This window comes from Eurytemora carolleeae, unplaced genomic scaffold (genome assembly GCF_000591075.1).
Source record: "Eurytemora carolleeae unplaced genomic scaffold, Eaff_2.0 scaffold1021, whole genome shotgun sequence".
Classification (NCBI taxonomy): Eukaryota; Metazoa; Arthropoda; class Copepoda; order Calanoida; family Temoridae; genus Eurytemora; species Eurytemora carolleeae.
Window position 1 is genome coordinate 82,571 of NW_019396999.1, and position 20,425 is coordinate 102,995.

General features: G+C 31.6%; 1 protein-coding gene across 1 annotated transcript in view; it reads right to left on the minus strand.

Annotated features, from left to right (window-relative positions):
• Positions 1 to 5,363: 5,363 nt before the first annotated feature.
• Positions 5,364 to 20,425, minus strand: part of LOC111710926 (protein slit) — a 66,949-nt gene continuing 51,887 nt past the window's right edge. The window contains exons 26-40 of the mRNA XM_023485132.1: positions 20,298 to 20,415; positions 20,082 to 20,127; positions 15,860 to 16,317; positions 15,442 to 15,531; positions 14,858 to 14,953; positions 14,522 to 14,588; positions 14,088 to 14,178; positions 13,366 to 13,458; positions 12,604 to 12,734; positions 8,463 to 8,533; positions 8,229 to 8,293; positions 6,970 to 7,061; positions 6,308 to 6,461; positions 5,665 to 5,745; positions 5,364 to 5,462 (exon numbers count right to left, since the gene is read on the minus strand). Coding sequence (XP_023340900.1) covers positions 5,378 to 5,462; positions 5,665 to 5,745; positions 6,308 to 6,461; positions 6,970 to 7,061; positions 8,229 to 8,293; positions 8,463 to 8,533; positions 12,604 to 12,734; positions 13,366 to 13,458; positions 14,088 to 14,178; positions 14,522 to 14,588; positions 14,858 to 14,953; positions 15,442 to 15,531; positions 15,860 to 16,317; positions 20,082 to 20,127; positions 20,298 to 20,415 — 1,738 coding nt within the window. The 3' untranslated portion in view covers positions 5,364 to 5,377. The remainder of the gene's footprint in view (positions 5,463 to 5,664; positions 5,746 to 6,307; positions 6,462 to 6,969; positions 7,062 to 8,228; positions 8,294 to 8,462; positions 8,534 to 12,603; positions 12,735 to 13,365; positions 13,459 to 14,087; positions 14,179 to 14,521; positions 14,589 to 14,857; positions 14,954 to 15,441; positions 15,532 to 15,859; positions 16,318 to 20,081; positions 20,128 to 20,297; positions 20,416 to 20,425) is intronic.

Here is a 20,425-nt window from a genome sequence, read left to right on the forward strand (position 1 = left end):
ATTTCCATCGAAGGAGTAGCATACAATTTTTAATCGATGGAGTAGCGTGCAATTTCAAATGTCTTTCCAAAGATGGAGTAGCATGCAATGTCAAGTGTCCTTCCATCGATGGAGTAGCATGCACTTTCAAGTGTCTTTCCATCGATGGAGTAGCATGCAATTTCAAGTGTTCTTCCATTTCTATTAATAACAGAACTCTTGAAAGATTTGCCTGATCCATGCTTAAGTGTTTGACATCTGTTTATTTTCATTTGTGATTTATCAGCTAAAGTGACTTGCGCATTTATTGCATCCCGAAGCATTGGAGAAATCATCAGAATTAAACACTTGTCAAGCCGGAAAGACGATGTGATCTTCCAGATCAAAGGTTTGGTTCAAGGATACCGTTGTGAATCGGGTATACCACTCAAAATAACGCCAGTACTCATAAATACGATTTTGATGTGAGGTTTTGAATTCATTAAATAACATTTCAATGATTTTTTTCAGATTGATAAAAGGCCTTTTTGTTATAGTAACAGTAAAACATGAATAACATGAGTATATAATTCTTGAATTTACCCAGTGCAGATAAGGTGGTGCACGGTATTGTAGAAATTTATTTGCAAAGTTGCAAATAATCCCTTGCAATAAATATCTAGTGATTATTCCTAGATATATGGGACAAGATAAATCCATAAGATTATTCTCAAATCAATCTGATACTTAGCTCTATAAATTATAGATGTCTAGCTATCTAGCATTATACAGGGTTACCCCAAAGGATCAGACTGCAAACTCTTCAAATAGGACGATCCCAATGTTGAAATAAGTCTTTTGATGGGGTTTTAAATGATTTGACAAAGACAGAAAGAAGTTTAAAGCTGCAGGGGATCGTGAAATTAAGAAAACAGATTCTAACATTGATTTATTGAGAAATATGTTCCTGAACATCTAATTAGTTTACTGTAGAAATTTTGATACATTTTTTCGTCGTTATTTAATAATTTAAAAAAAATCGATTCTCAAAATGTAACTGCACCCAAGGGGAGGATTTTGAACGTCGACTTTGCGCTCAAACTCTGTAATTATACATCATTAAAACGTTTCATATGTCTCAATGAATCCTAATCCTAAAAATTTTCTCCACAACACTTCATTCTCAGTTCAACTACCACCATTCATTTATTGAATTATTCACTTAGCAATCTCATGGTTCGATGTGTTTGCCAGTAAAAGCTTGTGTTATCTAAATACAAATTATTAGATTAAAAATCTTGAAAAGTTTAAAAACTAATTACTGCATTTAGTCACTTTAAATTATGATAACGTCGCAGGGAATTTATCTTTGCAATCTGCTAGTTAGTAAAGCTGTATATGTATTTCTTCTAATCTGATTTTTTATTCTGTTTATCTGCCTTCCTCCTTTTAGGTTTTCTATATTTCTAATTCCTTCTGTTTTAAGATGTTCCGGCTATTTATATCTTTAAGTCTAACTGCTTAACTCTACGTTAATTTATCAATAATTCTTTACTTAATACCTAGCTTGAAAACCCTGCGTCGCCCAATATGTAGGCATATAAACTAGTCTTGCCGTTTACGATTTTAGTTATTTTTTCTGATAAAAGTCGACCCACTCCACTCAATATATAATCATTTATCATTACTTTTCTTCTGCAAGATATCTGTTAGTTTGTAAAGTTGTATAGTGTGTCACGCACCTCGGACCTTTTAGTAAAAGTAAATTCAACCTAAAGTCTGACCGCGTCAACCTTGTTGCACCGGCTAGTACAAACTGGGACCGGAAAGGTTGACCCGGCTCGTAAATTCAAATGTACTACGGCTGCCCGCGGTATATGCATTCGCTCGTGCTGTCCTGTCTGGACTAACCAATAAAAAGTGAACAAATCACGTTATATGCAACAAAAATGTAGCTTGGCAAAATCTATGTGTGTTATCTGCCTTCATTTCTATATTTTATACGCCTTCGTTTCTGTTTATCTGTGTGTAAGATTCCAAATGTATATCTGTGTTAATTGCATGATTTATCTGTATTTCTTTCTTTCTGTCCATGTCTACATTTTTCATATTTTCATTCCCTATCTTTCCGTCCATCATTAAAATCAATTGAGATGTTTAGCTATCAATTTCTACTTGTTCATCTATCTTTCTATTTATCTATCTATCTATCTATCATTCTATCCATCTATCTATCTATCTATCTATCTCAATGTCTATGTATTTATCTCTCTGCTTATGTATCTATCTATCTGTCTATGTATTTATCTACCTGTCTATGTATTTATCTAACTGCCTATGTATTTATCTACTTGTCTATATATCCATATATCTGCTATGTATATATCTAACTGTCTATGTATCTATCTAACTGTCTATCTATTTATCTATCTGTCTATGTATTTATCTATATGTCTATATATCCATATATCTGACTATGTATCTATCTAACTGTCTATGTATTTATCTAATTGCTATGTATTTATTTATCTGTCGATGTATTTATTAAACTGTCTATGTATTCATCTAATTGTCTATGTTTCTATATATCTGTTTATGTATCTATCTAACTGACTATGTATCTATCTAATTGTCTATGTATCTGTGTGGGGACAACCTGTAAGAAATGAGTTGATCAATCAAATCTAGTAACATGATAATTTTCATTCTCCGTAGACAATTTAAATTACAGGGTGGGAGCTTAGCTGCTCTTAGTGGAGAAAATTTTCAAGTTTTTATATTTTCAGATTATTTTTTTTAATGAGAAAAAAATTGTCCACTTGCATTTTTAATCTTTTTTTAATAAGGATTGATCATTTTAACTGTAGTTTTACTATAAAATAACTTGCAGATTTATGCTGCTGCAGAGACGATGAAAGAAATTGTTAGAATTCTTCAAGTTTCAGAAAACGACAGTTTATTGCTAATTCTTACGTAAAATAAAAAAGTTTAAAAAGTACTGTTGTACATCAGTCATGCTACTTCATTAAATGGATGGTTACTGATTCTAATTTTTAACATTTCTAATCCTTATCTAATCCTATCCATTAGTTTTCATTGGTTTCAACAACATTCGATTCAATAATTATAAACATAAAAAAATAACTGGATAAAAATAAATTGCTAAAGAATCCATGTATATATTTTGATAAGTAAAATTACATAAATTTAATGGTTTTTGGCAAACTATACAATACATATGAGGTTTCAAGATTAGTGTTTGAGTCTTGAAACAGGGTCCTATACTGCAGTTTAGGTAAAAAAACAAACCTTAACATTTTGTTTATAATATCGAACTTGCCGAAAGTATTTCAAAATTACGAACACAAACATTTTGTCATAAATTACGAACATTTTGACAGATATCACTAACATTTTGTGTAAAATTCCGAACATTTTGTTTGAAATTCCGAACATTATGTTAAAAATTACGAATATTTTGTAGAAATTACGAATATTTTGATAAAAAATAACATTCTGATTAAATTTATAAACATTTTGTCTGAAATTCCTAACATTTCGTTTGAAATTACGAACATTTTGTTATAAATTACAAACATTTTTTAGAAATTACGAACATTTTGTTTGAAATTCCGAACACTTTGTAATAAATTACGAACATTTTGCTAGAAATTACGAACATTTTGTTTAAAATTCCGAACAAAACGTTAGTAATATATTAATATGTGAGATATTCCTAAAACGCTTTTAATGATTTGGAACGAAATTATCCTAATTTTGAAATGCTATTGGCAGATTAAATTTTGAACAAAAAGATAGGTGGTCTTCAAACAATGTGGATTATAGATTAGATGCATATCAGTGTCAGTATAAGCATGGCACACTTAAAAGAGTAGAATAAAACAGTCGTTGCCCTGTTCTGGGGAATTCCACTGCGTCTGACAGATTATAATTAAGTTCTTTGAAACTAATTTTGCAACCTGGCTACGCTGTGAACATTTCGCACTAATTTTAGAAATTTTGCGATTTCTGGCGTTTTACAAAATTCAGACTTGCAGTAAACATTAAAGATTGAAACTTTAGTTCATAGATTTGAAAATTAAAGTTTGAGAAAAAAATATTGAATTGCATTTTAAAGACGGGATTTTAATCCAACAAAATGGAAACTTGGTTGACAATGGAGTCAAAATTATCTTTTTTCTAATTGATGAATTGTTTAAATAAAAACCAACAAAGTGAAACCTGAGTACACTTGAGTTTGTCGTTAAATCTTTTGACCGCGTCTGTTTAAAATGAAGAATGGGGGGGGGGTGCAATTAGGGTTGAGAACTGGCCTAAAAGAGGGGGAGGGGTAGATAAAAAGGTTTAGAAGTGACAGTGTCTTGTTCACATTTTGTATTATATACTTGCTAAGCTTTATACCTGAGGCAACGTATTAGCTGGGTTTGTTTAATATAATCTGCTAGAGGGGAAATTTAAAGGTAAGAAAATAAAGGAAGGAAAGGATAAAAATCGTTCATAAGTTCTTTAACCCCCTTATATCCCCCTAATTTATAAATGTTTAAAATGGGGCCCTGATAATTTTGCTGATGTTGTTCTGCCCGGGGAGGAGGAGGAGGAGTATAAGATGTAGTTAACAAACTTCAGAAAGTATGGAGTCATTACATGTTAGGTATATATATATATATATATATTATATAAATATAGTCTACTAGTCTACTAGTCTACAAGTCTACAAGTCTACCAGTCTACCAGTCTAACAGTTTACTATAGTCTAGTCTTTAATATTAATCCCTAATAGAAAATTAGTCTTCCAGTCTACTAGTCCACTAGAGTACTCGACTACTAGTCTACATTCTTCTAGTCTAATAGACTACTAATCTACTAGTCTGATAGTCTGATAGTCTACTAGTCTACTAGTCTACTAGTCTACTAGTCTTCTAAACTACAGGTCTACTAGTCTACTAGACTACTAGTCTAAGTAAAGCCACTTTTTCTACAGCATGTTTTAAGCTTTTTTGTTGTTGTAAAATTGTCAAAAAAAGAGACTTTACGTTGAAACTCCATTAACCTTATGAACGAGTTGTGATCGGGGAGGGGAGAAGGGAATAGAGGGGAGGGGAGAAGGGAGGAGAGGGGAGGGGAAAAGGGAGGAGAGGGGAGGGGGGTTATTTTGAATATTGAGAAGTTCAGGTACTTTTACTTTTAACAACAAACTCTTTTAATTTCTATTTTTTTTAAATTGTTTTATTTGTCTTTTGCAGTCCGAGTATAGATGGGGGAATACTATGAACATTATACATAATTTAGGTTTATATCATACATATATAGTGCAGCCACTTTCCTGCAAGCTAATTTTATATATTTTTACACAGTCTGACTGAGGAGCGGGGACCGGGAAAATGTTTTTTTTTTATTCTTAGCCGAAAACGTCACGCTTTCGGCCACATCGACGAACATTCTCCACATCCTTTTTGTACTTTCGGCCGTCAGAACAGACAAACCTAAAACATAGCAGTTTTTATTTATCTTAATGTAAATATTCGATTTTCACTATTCTATGTTCTATGTTCATTTGGTTCCAGCCATTTATGTATTTTGTTGTATGTGTATGTTGTATGTTTTATGTTCTATGTTCCAAGTTCTATGTTCTATGTTCTATGTTCTATGTTCTATGTTCTATGTTCTATGTTCTATATTCTATACCTAACACTTCTTGTTCTTGATTTGGTTGCGCCACAAGAATCACTTCCAACACAATTTGACATCTTGTAAGGTTTGGCGGACCTGAAAAAAAAAACAATTTTAAAGTTTATTAAAATTTTTGCAAGATCTGACAGTTTGAGTTAATTTAGATTAATCTGTAAATTAACTCAAACATTTTTTATAAATTAGATGCATAGTTCTAAATTAAGTAAAATGAGTTAAACTTTAAAAAATTATCAGTTACATTTTGCATTAAGTTAATAAATAAATATATCTACATACATACATTTTTCAAAAATTTTTGAATAAAATCTTTTATCAAAAACAGAAGCCCATAAAACAATGGAATAGAATGACAACATTTAATCAATTTTATTAATTGGGTTTGAAAAGTCGATAAGTCACTCGACCCACCCTCCCAAGGTCCCCCCTAAGTTTTGGTCTCTAGTGCCAGGTTATATATTTAATACTGTTATAAATAAATAGTATTTCCATCAGATTAATTTATTAAGTGATATTTTCATATTTATATCCTCAAGAGTCTAACAGTTTTCTGTCTTTTCCACAATTTTCAGGGTCCAACTGTATGTGTCGTTAAAATGTGTAAAATTTCAAAAATTAAAAAAAATGTTTAAAAAAATACCTGCATCCATTAGGTTCGATATAATAATCTCGAAATTTATCTTTGCGACATTTCTTGGAAGTTATTCTTTGTCTCTGACCGGAAGCCGGTGCCGTGCTGCTTGTTCGGGATCGGGATCGGTTTCGGGATTTAGTTCGGGATCGGGATTGCTTTCCTAAACATGAATTTGATATCTCAACAATTTAATTTAAAAGGGAGGGGAGGGGGCTAATATTTTCCTACTAGGTTCTGTAAAAGTTAGGGATATATCGATAATTCCCATATCCACCTAAATATTCACATTCTATACCGACAACAGGAATAGAGATCTTTGCCACAAACTCTGATATTCTTATCTCTCTATATCTTTGCAACCCAATGTCCTAGACCTTAGATATTTCAAATTTTGAACTCTTTTAAATCAAATAACCTAAAATTTAAATATCAATAGATAAAGAATATTAGGATTTTGCCAACTGCTCCTTTAAAACTAAAGGTAAATCCAAGCTCTAAGTATTATATAGCTTTGTAATTGTTAAATCTTAAGCTATAGAAACATGTTCTGTGGATTTTAAAACCAGCCCGGTCTTAAAATTTAATGATCAGTCAATTATTAATTGTAAATTTTCCTTATCTAGCCATATACTCCCTTAATAACCCGGTTTTAAGAAATTGTACTTTACCTAGTACATCGCAGAACTGTCCTGTGTACCCTGTCCTGCAAATACATCTGTACCCGCCACCGTTAGATGGAGCACACTGTCCCTCAGCACATCTAGAGTACAACAAGCATTTTAGAGACAGGGCTAACCTTAAAGGATGAGACTCTAATGCCGACCTGAAACTCTGTAAATATAAGAATCTAAGGATTATATTAAGGTTTAATGCCGACCTGAAACTCTGTAAATACAAGAATCTGAGGATTATATTAGGGTTTAATGACGACCTGAAACTCTGTAAATATAAGAATCTGAGGATTATATTAGGGTTTAATGACGACCTGAAACTCTGTAAATACAAGAATCTGAGGATTATATTAGGGTTTAATGACGACCTGAAACTCTGTAAATATAAGAATCTGAGGATTATATTAGGGTTTAATGACGACCTGAAACTCTGTAAATATAAGAATCTGTGGATAATATTAGGATTTCTTAACAAAAATACAGTCGTCTACTGGAACGTTAATCGATTTGGCAAAGAGAGAAAAAAACTATTTTATATCTGCAGGGGTAACAGGAATATTTTATATCTGCAGGGGTAACAGGAATATTTTATATCTGCAGGGGTAACAGGAATATTTTATATCTGCAGGGGTAACAGGAATTTGTAAAGTCTTCTTTAAAGTCTCATCCTTTGTGGTTTAACAGACGAGGAGCCTTTAACAGACTACATGAAACTCTTAAAATGTGACGATCTGAAAGTCGAATTTCGAATTTACTTAAAAGGTATAAAGGATTTTACAAAGAAACGACAATGTGTAAGTTGTAAGGAAAAGTCTTCATTATTTACCTCAAAAGACAATTTTATATGTAAGATTACAACAAAAGTAAGATGATAGTTTGATAAGCTAATCAATATCAGTGCATTTGTGTAACAAATATGATTTTTGTGTTTTAAATATTTGCTTTTACGCAAAAATTCCATATTTTCCTTTATATCTATATATCTATATAAGTGAACGGTCCCTTTGAATATCTATCTAGAAACCATGTTTTTACTCTATATTCATGTTCCCTAAAAGTATTGAAAAAACAGAACTAAAAACTATGATTTCAATTTATAGTTACTTTCTTTAAAAATATTGAAAAAAGTGAACTGTCCCTCAAAATATCGAACTTGAAACCAAGATTTTTCTTTATATTTAATTTCAATGATTAATAAAAAAAGTCCTATAATATATTATTACATATTATTTATTACATATCGAATTAGAAATCACCTGTTTGAGTCGCAAGGGTTGGCATTGGGTTGTTCATCTTGATAAAGGGAACAACCGGGAGAAACCTAGAGAATAAATATTATCGTTTTGTTTTTCAAAAAAGTGTTTTAAGTTCTCAAGACTAAAACCTACAAAAGAAATGTTGTTAAGAAAGTTGAATAAACTACTCTTGATGAGAAGTTACAGATAAATTCTAGAAATTCTTTTGAAGATTCGTTTTCTACTCTATTCTACCTTATGCCTGCTTTTTGCAGCTTGAAGAAAATCCACAAGTTTGTCGTTAACATAAACCTCTCGTAAACATCCTAAAAAGTACACGTTTTTTAATTACAACTCAAAAATTGGCGATTTAGGTGACACTTAACTTAAAGCATGTATACATTGTACATTGCACATTGTACACTGTACATTGTACATTGCACATTGTACAACACGCACCTCGGCCACTTTCGTAAAAGTAAATTCAACCAATATGAAGCATAAAGTCTGACCGCGTCAACCTTGTTGCACTGGCTAGTCCTGTCCATAGAGCTAGGTACAGTATAAACTCGGACCGGAAAGGTTGACACGGCTCGGAAATTGAAATGTACTACGGCTGCCCGTGACAATGTTCATGCCCAATGTAAAACTAAGGTTGTTGTTCTGTTCTGTTGTTCTCTCTGGTGTATAGATTCTCTAAGTCACTTTTAAAGAGAACTGCAATTAAAAAATAATCAATCTTTATTCTTCAAAACAAGAATAACTCCATCATTTTATCAGTTTTGTGTGCACAACGTCTCAAGGGGCAGTGAATCATACATTTAATTCTTCAAATTGAATGTAACTTTCTAGAAATGAGTATTATTATTTTCTTCAAACCCCTCTAAATTTGCTAACCAAAATACTTCTTTTTCATTCCCCTTTTGTGGCCACTCTCTACTTTTTCCTGCTCTATGACATCTGTCTGGTGAGCACCTCTATTTTTGCTTTCTCTGTGACAGCTTTTTAATTTGATCTGCTTCATAATTCCATGAATAAATTATGTAGATGAATATGTTCACATTAATTTATCTCAGAAAAAACTGAAAAAATGACAAAAATGACAAAAATTAAGAAGGATGGAGGGGGGGAGGGAAGGTCTATGGCAGATTTAGGATTTAAGACGAATTGAAATATTATAAGAGATGAAAGGTTTAAAGGTTTGACTGGTCAGAATTCAACCAACCCTTGATGTTCTCAAAGAAACTTTGATAAAATATGGAAAACCATAGAAATCATTATTTTGGAACCAAGAATTGAAAGCAGAAGAAAGTTCGATAGAAAAATGAAAAACATAGGTAGACAAATAGAGAGTTAGATAGATAAGTTAATCAATGCAAACTAGACTGAAGGAAAAGGTTAATGGAACTACTTTGTGACCTCGTAGCTCCTCTAATGAGAAAAATTTGTCTGACGTGAAATTTACATTAGTTTGACGTGAAATAGATAGATAGAAAGATTGAGGTACGATCGAAATCTTAATCAGGATCAAAAATGAAATAAAACGAGAAATTTAAGAGAAACATATGAAGGCAGAAAATTAGGCATAGTAAAAACGATTAAATTGAATGAATGAATTTCTATAATTTGAAACGAAGTCTCGAATGTTGAATTCTAAGAATCTAGGAGGTTGCAGACCTTTATATTTCATGTTCAGACAGAAAATTACAATGCTTCGAATTGATTTATAACTGTAATTGATTATAGAAATCAATTTAACAGCGGTTTTTAGTATTATGTTTTATACAACACTGGATAAAATAGGACAGTTGGTTAGGAGTCAATGCTCCACGGTAAACTATAAGTCCTGGTTTAGAATGTTATGCGCATTAACTTTAGAAACCATTTTCACCCATTCAATTTTTCTATTTCTATTATATCATATCTTTTTGTTGGGCTGAGTTTTTCCTGCTCTATGAAATCTGGCTGGTGAGCACCTCTATTTTTGCTTTCTCTGTGACAGCTCTTTAATTTGGTCTGCTTCATAATTCCATGAATAACTTGATATAATTATGTAGATGAATGTGTTCACATCAATTCATCTCAGAAAAAACTGCAAAAATTACAAAAATGAGAAAATTGATAAAAATGACAAAAATGACATAATTGACAAAATGACAAAAATGATAAAAATGATAAAAATGACAAAAATGACAAAAATGATAAAATTCTGATTATTTTAAGTAAATAAGTAAATATAGTTTTTATGCTATTTTTGAACGAATTTTGAATGAGGGATTAAAATATTCCAATATAGGCAGGATGCACTTCGTTGTAGTTAGCTTTATGTGGAGGAGAGTCATTCAAAAAGGGCGATGAAAAGCAATGGATGGGTGAGAGTTTGCGGTGAGGTGGGGAATGAGAGAAAACAGATTTAAGGATGGAAAGAATTACACATAAGATGGAGAAAAAGAGAAAGGTCACAGAAAGGCGTGGGGTTGACGGGGAAAGGTTACAGATAGGCGAGAGGTTGACAGGGAAAGGTTGCAGAAAGGCGTGAAGTTGACAAGGCAAGGTTACAGAAAGGCGTGGGGTTGACAGGGAAAGGTTAAACAGAAGGCGTGGGGTTAACAGGGAAAGGTTACAGAAAGGCGAGGGGTTGACAGGGAAAGGTTACAGAAAGACGAGGGGTTGACAGGCTAAGATTACAGAAAGGCGAGGGGTTGACAAGAAAAGTTTACAGAAAGGCGTTGGGTTGACTGGGAAAGGTTACAGAAAGGCGTGGGGTTTACTGGGAAAGGTTACAGAAAGGCGAAGGGTTGACAGGAAAAGGTTACAGAAAGGAGAGGGGGTTACAGGGAAATGTTACAGAAAGGCGAGGAGTTGATAGTGAAAGGTTACAGAAAGGCGTGAAAAGGAAAGGTTACAGAAAGGCGAGGAGTTGATAGGGAAAGGTTACAGAAAGGCGTGAAAAGGAAAGGTTACAGAAAGGCGAGGAGTTGATAGGGAAAGGTTACAGAAAGGCGAGGAGTTGATAGGGAAAGGTTACAGAAAGGCGTGAAAAGGAAAGGTTACAGAAAGGCGAGGGGTTTACAGGGTAAGGAGGGAAAGGATGAAGACAATTAAGGGATAGCTATGGATGATATATAGTAATAAGAAAGGCGAGGGATAGAAAGGAAAAGGGGTACAGAAAGGCGAGGGGTATTAAGGGGAAAGATGAAGCAAAGTAGAAAAGACATGAGGGGGGGGGGAGAACAATGGGTAATAAATGGCGGAAATTATCTGAAACAAGTAAGTTCAGTAAGGTGATTGTTGTTAGGGAGAAAAAATGTTTCACAGAAAAATGGAGTTGGGACAAAACTATAGTGCTGAAAGGGTTAAGGAATATGATACAAAAAGATAAGGGTGTACGAGATAGTGTGTAATGTAAATTCAGAAAAACAAGATAAAAATGTCAAAAATGGGGGGGGGGGTGAAAGCGAAGGATCGTACGTAAAAAGCTTGAGAATAACCACACCGACCAAAATTCCAAATAAGGTGTGTTCAATCATAATATGTCAGCGTAATTCAAGTCGTTAAACATACACAAGACCTGCACATTTTTCTAGCTTTAGATACTAGAGAAATAGACAGAAAAGGCAAAAGTTGTATTAAAATAAAAAAGTATCAATCTATCTTACTTAAATACAATAACATAACGGTAAAGGCTAAATGTTTTTGAACTTTTTTGTAATTTAAATTTATTAAGAAGTACTGGGAAAAAGGTTGAGAAAAAACAATTTATAAAAGATTTTAAAAATTCTATTTCTCTTCTAAAACACAAACATTTGGCTCTAACCCCCCCCCCCCCCCCTCGGACAGATTCTTATATACACCCCTGTCTGCTATATTTATTTCTGTAACCATCTGGTTAAAACTTGGTTATGCAGAGATATTTTTATTTAGAAAATTTCAGTTTTCAAGAAATCTAAAACCACTACAACAGGATTAAAGAACTTTGCAAAAAAAAACTAAATAAATTAACTAACCCAGGATGAAAAATCAAATCTACACTTAAATAAAAAAGGCTAATGATAATAACTGCCTTGGAGGAATTCAGTCTTCTTATATACTAATTTTCTAATCAATATATACATTTCTTGTCGGGGTGGGCGTTTTTTTGTTTGTTTGTGTCCAATAAACGTCAAAACGGCTGAACCGATCTGGACCAAATTTTGTGTGTGACCTCTAATCAGTACGTGAACGATGATTAAGAAGCCCTTTTTTCTAAACCTATCTTTACGATTGATATTTAGATTTTTGAATTTACAATTTTTTTACCCGTTTTGATTTTATGGTATAAGGTCTTTGATGAATTAAGAATTTTAAGATTTAAACTTTTTTAGAGAACTCCCCTCGACCTGCTCCTCCAACTTACCATTGAAACTTGTTGCGTTCCTGAGATGCCAAAGTTTGAGAGCTTTCTCCGCTACCTCGCCCGGCATGCCAGCAACGTACATAGAGTTATGTACAGTTAGATAATCATTCTCTCCTTCGTTCACGATAGATCTAAAAAAACAAAGAAATTGAATTTTTTATAGTTCCTCTATCTTTGCAACACATTGTTGTAGACCTTAAATATTTCAAGCTTTAAATTCTGTTAAATCAAACAAAATATAAGTTAAAAATATCAAGTTGTACACCATCAGGTTGCAAAGATATACGGTTAAGAAAATTTGAGTTTGTGACAAAGGATCAATTTATTTGATCAAGATTCAAAATAATAAAAACAAATGTATTTATTGCATTACAATTTAAAGAAAATATCCTTTAGCAAAGAAATCTAAATTGTGCAAACATATAAAAAATCATACAATGTAAAAAAAATCAAAGTCTATAAAATTTCTCCTTAATCTTAAAATACACAAATTTGTTTCATTATGAAAAATGTAACATCGCCGATTTGACGATTAAGAAAGATTCTAGAATGATTTTCCTTAAAGCTTAGTTTATAGTTAGAAAACTTAATTAACAAAAATTCATTTTTAAATAAAAAATTATTTTGTGCTGCAAAAATATATCTATTTTCAGAATAAAAAATCAATGATGAAAATATTTATATAATTCTTAAACATGACTAAAAACGAATTAATTGATTAATTGATTGAAAGCTATTACAAATTGATTGATTGAAAGCTACCTGGCGAGCCCTCCATCTACCCTCAGTGTAAAGTTCTTCTTGATCGCCAACAACTCAACTTGATGGGACTTTCCGTCAGACAGGATTTCATAGCTAAATGCATCAAGATCAAGAAAGAGATAATGGTCAAGATAGAGATAAAGATTAAGATAGAGGTGAAGATCAAGAAAGAGACAAAGATAAAGATTAAGATAGAGATAACGGTCAAGATAGAGATGAAGATCAAGCTAGAGATAAAGATTAAGATAGAGATAATGATCAAGAAAGATATAAAGATAAAGAAAGATATAAAGATCAAAATAGAGACAAAGCTCAAGATAGAGGTGAAGTTCAAGATAGAACTAAAGATCAAGATAGAGATAAAAATCAAGATAAAGATAAAGATCAAGATAGAGGTAAAGATCAAGATAGAGGGGAAGATCAAGAAAAATTTATTAAAAGTAAGAAATAAAAACCTGAAGTTCGGTAATTGAATTTTCTCACTGAAGATTATTTTAAGTTATATTTCTTTGCCTAAGCTCGTGCTGAACAGATAAAGATTTCCTACCTGAACATCGTGCTGAACAGATAAAGATTTCCTACCTGAACATCGTGCTGAACAGATATAGATTTCCTACCTGAACATTGTACTGAACAGATAAAGATTTCCTACCTGAACGGTGTGCTGACAGGATAAAGATTTCCTACCTGAACGGTGTACTGACAGGATAAAGATTTCCTACCTGAACATTGTACTGACAGGATTATTTCCAACATCATAACTAACTCGGATCCTCCCACGGAATAGTTCAACTGCCAGGTGCTGGTAATCCCCTGGGATAAACATTTATTTCTTCAATATATATTTTCAATATTTGAAAAAAAATTTACTTTCAAAATTTTTAATTAATTTTTTGTCCACTTTTTTATTTTTTATTCAATATTTTTTGTTTTTGTTTTGTTTTAAATATTAGAAGTAATACTTAAGCTGATTTTTTGTGTTTCTGATAAAGCATAGATAAAGATAGTCTTTGAAACATTATATTGTAGATTTTGATAGTTCAAAACATGATTACTATACTTTGTTGTTTGATTTAAACATCAAAAGTTTACATCACCAGGTTGCAAAATTATTGGCACTAGAAAATGGGAATTAGTTTTCTTTAATCTTGCATACCTGCGTAAATAAGAACACCATTTTCTTGTTCAGTAGCAAAAGTAATTGTTACATTCGCTGCAGGAACCTAAAATTTTATGTTTGATAAATATTTATAAAAAGTTGATAAAAATCACAAACCAATGTTTTGTTTGACTGAAGATAGTTTAACCTATCTAATTTGACTTGAATATTTACCTATCCATCTGTGGAATAATATCTCTATAATGACTTCTGATTAAAAAAACCAGTTGCCCGGTAAGACAAAAAGAATACGCTTCTTAATTACAGTGTGTTAAAATTTGTTTAAAACAATCTTTAATCCTTTTAATTTAGATATTTTTCAAGTGTGTTTACCATATGGAGGGGTTCCAGTTCTACGTAGGATGAGTTATGAGTAAAGCTGAGGCTTGTTAAATACTCGCATCTTTTCCCACTGTATCCAGGAGCACACTGAGATACAATCAATCATTCATCCCGCCTTCGTCATTCATAGAGTTATATTAGGTTTAATTATAGATTTATTTATAGTTAGTTCCTGAATTTAAAATCTTTTGTTGCTAAAGAATGAAAATACTTTTGTTTGAATTCGAAATGTTAAAAAAATAAAAATTTATAAAAAAGGCAAAAGGTAATTTAATAGATTTAAATAGATCAATAATTAAAAAAATAAGTTTCCGGATTTATTGGTTGATTGATTAATAGATTGATGCGTTATTTGATTGATTGGGTGGTTGTTTAATTGATTGATTGGGTGGTTAGTTAGTTGACTGAATTGCAATACTGGTTTAAAAACGCGAATACATAAAATTACTGCTTTATTTTCAAATTTTGATCCGATAATTGAAAAACTAATATTTAATTTTGTTAATTGGCTGATTGTTTTTTTTCATTAATTAATTTTGATTGGAAGTGAAAAAATTGATTGATTGATTGATTTCCTTGCACATATAATCACTGGATCCTGGAATATCCATGCAAATACCATGTTTGCAGTCATGCTGAGTACACGGTGAGGTCTGCGGGTACATCTAGAGCACAACAAAGTAATAATAATAATAATAATAATAATAATGATAATAATAGTAAAAAAAATAATAATAATAATAAAAATAATTATTATAATAATTTTTGTATTTTGGATGAACGCTCACATCAAGTTCTTACTTTCTTACATATTCATCTTTTATGGCATAAATCTTTAACTGATGCCGTAAAATGGTGCCATAAATTAGTGCTATAAACCTTTAGTTCTTCACGATATGAATTCTACCACAGAAAATTCTTTCTAAATCTGGTTGCAAAGATGTAGAATTAAGAATAATTTAGTTTGAGGTACGTAATTAGTAATTTGGTTACCTGGGCAACCATTGGTTCAATTTCACAGAACTTTCCAGTAAATTCTGCCGGACACTCACACGTGTACTTGTTAACCCCGTCCACACACGATCCGCCATTTTGACACATGTGGTTCGCACAATCATCCACATTTGTGGTACAGTTTAACCCTGAGAACCCAGACGGACAATCACAAGTATAGTGGGTGAAATGATCTTTACACTTTCCACCATTAGAACATGGATTCCCGTTGACATTACAGAAAGCAATCTTGGTCTGACAGTAGCGGCCCTCATAGCCCGGCTTACAACGACATTCATAGTCGCTGACTTTGTCGATACATGTCGAGTTGTTTTCGCACAGGTTTCCTTCGCAGTCGTTCACATTCACCTCACATCGCATACCTTCAAATCCAGTTTGGCATTCACATCTAAAATATGTAAAGTTAAAAATCTGCATGTCGTCTTTTACAAAGAAACCTATACATTTTCAGTGTATAAAACATGGATATCTAAATCGTGCTTGAACATATACCACTATTTAAATTTAGGGTCAGTAACATTACATCTGTACATTCTTTTTAAAAGTAATTAAAGAAAAAACCTTATCCTTAAAAAGTTTTAAAGTTTTAAAAGTGCAGAAAAGTAATAACGTTTTTATGTATTGAGGGTTGGTGATGTGAAGGTATAACGTTTTTCATCAACTATTCGGGCGTATAGAGATCAAACCAATTTCAGATCCAATATAGTAGGATGAGCCAGGTTNGTAGTTATATATCAAGTATGGATGTTAATGTTTTAAAACGGGATTAAGGGAAGGGTGGAGCCAGCCATTTGTAATAAAATCTGGATAAAAGGTGGAAAAATGTTCTTTTTCTGCAAATAATTATTTGCAAGTTTAATATTCACAACCTTCTAGGTTTTACACAGAAATAAAAGTAAAGAGGATTTTAAAGGGACCGAAGTTGTAATTTCTTAAGAAACTCTCCATTTTATAGAATAGCATGTCCTGTTCATGAAAGTACTTTTAGAGCAAAAAGATTAAGTTTCCCTGTTTAATTCTAAATAAAAATGAGCAGCGAATATATGCAGACATTGTCAGAATTCAACACTTTAAACTACGTTTCCTATGACACGTCAGAGTTGGTGAATAGTTCTGAATGCCTTCATACTACTGTACTAGATATTAAAGACTTTAGCAGCTGGTTTCGTTAAAACAATCTATATCCTCAGATATATTTTTTATAATATTTTTAGTATTCTCTTTCTTATCAAACAAATTAACACTTTATGGAAGAAGACATTTTAAAATATTCACCAACTGCCATGTTTCGCGGGACACCCTGTAGGAACGACGATATCATAATCTTTGTTGTTATTGTTAAGAAACCGGTTTAAAGGGTTACCGCTTATGTATCTGATATACCACTCTAAAAATAGAGGGTCACTTATATTCACTTCTGCAGTTCCTTTAAGAAGTGGTAAGAACAAAACACAAAAGGAAAATATAAAGATTAGTTAAAGTCTAGAAAAAGTGTGGATTATTGTAAACCAAAACTGTTTGATAAATTGGACCAAACTATTGTAGAAGAATGTGACAGGAATAGACAAATCAAACGATCAAAGTAAAACACACAAAAGAAGGAAGGAGTAGACAAATTGACAAATTAAAACACACAAAAGAAGGAAGGAAAAGACAAATCAAACGATCAAAGTAAAACACACAAAAGAAGCAAGGAGTGGACAAATTTGACAAATTAAAACAACAAAAGAAGCAAGAAGTAGACAAATTTGACAAATTAAAACACGCAAAAGAAGCAAGAAGTAGACAATTATTTGACAAAGTATAAAACACACAAAAGATGCAAGAAGTAGACAAATATGACAAATTAAAACACACAAAGAAGCAAGAAGTAGACAAATATGACAAATTAAAACACGCAAAAGAAGCAAAAAGTAGACAATTATTTGACAAAGTATAAAACACACAAAAGAAGCAAGAAGTAGACAAATTGACAAAGTATAAAACACGCAAAAGAAGGAAGAAGTAGACACATTTGACAAATTAAAATACACAAAAGAAGCTTAAGAAGTATACAATTATTTGACAAATTAAATCACACAAAAGAAGCTTAAGAAGTAGACAGTTATTTGACAAATTAAATCACACAAAAGAAGCTTAAGAAGTAGACAATTATTTGACAAATTAAAACACACAAAGAAGCAAGAAGTAGAAAAATTTGACAAATTAAAACACACAAAGAAGCAAGAAGTAGAAAAATTACAAATTAAAANTTATCATTATCATTATCATTATCATTATCATTATCATTATCATTATCATTATCATTATCATTATCATTATCATTATCATTATCATTATCATTATCATTATCATTATCATTATCATTATCATTATCATTATCATTATCATTATCATTATCATTATCATTATCATTATCATTATCATTATCATTATCATTATCATTATCATTATCATTATCATTATCATTATCATTATCATTATCATTATCATTATCATTATCATTATCATTATCATTATCATTATCATTATCATTATCATTATCATTATCATTATCATTATCATTATCATTATCATTATCATTATCATTATCTTTATCATTATCATTATAATAATCATTATCAATTTAAGCATATTTTTTTTTTCATGAATTTAAATTTATTCAAAATTATTTAAAAATAATCAAGAACAAGTTTACATTTCATCTTTTGTTTCTTTTAAACTTATGTTTGTCCGTTTACTATTGGTGTGTGTCTGTGTGAATTTGACCCAAGGGTTTACAAGATCAACCCTGTTCTTCTAATACTAAACTGGGACAAGAACCTGGCCCAAAAACTTATCAAAGGTGTTGAAAATGATTGATATTTTGGCCCGGCAGTGAACAAGGATATATATTCTTCTTTTATTTACTGCATTTTACAACTGCAGAAACGATTGCTGGAAATATAATTTCAAGAAACTGCAGCTAAATGTTTAAAAATATTAAGATAATTAAAGCATGAACACACTTTGAACTCAATATAAGGGGGACGAAGTAAACTTGGATTTGGTACAAATTTATTAATTTGTCACTAGATGCCGTGTCGGTATGGGCACAATTAAAAAAATTAAAATTAAAAAACTAGATGTGTTATACGAGAAATCGTGTCTGCAAGAGTTTTATAAATCTGCCGATTAAAATTGAATTTTTGGTTTGTAATCTAATTAATTTAAATTCGTATTTAAACTTTTTTTGGTAAGGAAAGATACCAAGTATTCTGAATCACCCTGTATAAAGTGTAGAATTCAGGTGTATTCTGAATCACCCTGTATAAAGTGTAGAATTCAAGTGTATTCTGAATCACCCTGTATAAAGTGTAGAATTCAAGTGTATTCTGAGAAAATATAAAGATTTTATCCAAATTTTAATCTAGATTATCCAGATAAACCAAACCAAATATTCGGCTTTAATAAACAGAGTTTAAAGGGTGTTTCAGATAAAAATGTATGTAAAAAGAATGCTAACAAACATTTTTAATTCTGATCTTCATATTGAACATTTTGTTAAAATTCCCGAACAGAGTATTAGGGATATATCTCACATTTTTTAACGAGCATTCGTCTAGGTTTCTTTTAATTCTATGATTTTCACTATTTTAAAATTGTTTTGACGCGGAATGGTCAAAAATTACAATATGACGAATTAGCATCAATACTGATGAGTACAGGGAGAAATAAAAAATAGTGAATTTCGCATCATCTTCTTATTTCTTTTGATGATGAAATGTCGCAACATTTTTAAGAGAAGAAAGAACAAAGACGACCTTCACTTCTCAGTTTTCTAGTTCTCACTGTATTCAGGTGGATTATGAATAATGTTTCACCCTGGCTATCCAAGAGATATTGTTGAGCTCTCAGTTGTATATCCAAGAAATGATAAACTATGGTATAAAACAGTGATAAGGAATAGAGGGAAAAACCAAAGGTTGAATCAACTATTTCAAAACACTCAAGAAAGATGCAAGAACCATATTCATGGTTATAGGTAGGTAGGTAGGTAGGTAGGTAGGTAGGTAGGTAGGTAGGTAGGTAGGTAGGCAGGCAGGTTAGTATGTAGGTAGGTAGGTAGATAGATATGTAGGTAGATAGATCTTATGTTAAATAGACATATACATCAAAGTAGGAATTTGTTGCAAAGTTTTAGAGCTATAGTTTGACTTACCTATACACTGGAACATAGAAGTATGGCTTGTAAGCAACAGTTTATCCTAAACAAAATAAAACTTTTTAAACGTAAAAAAGGAAAAAGATTGCAAAAAATTTAAAATATCACCAAGTATGATTCTCTGCATTAGAAACATGTAATAACAGTAGCTTAATAATATAATTTCTAAAAATTAAGAAAATAAAAATTTGCAATTTCTTAAATAATTATCACCTTCATTTCAGGCGGGCTTGAACACTTTGCAATCCCTGGTTCAATATAATCAGTTTTAACCCATTCACTCAACCACTTCATGTCACAGTCACAGTAAAACGGATTCGACCCAAGCGCTCTGCAAACAC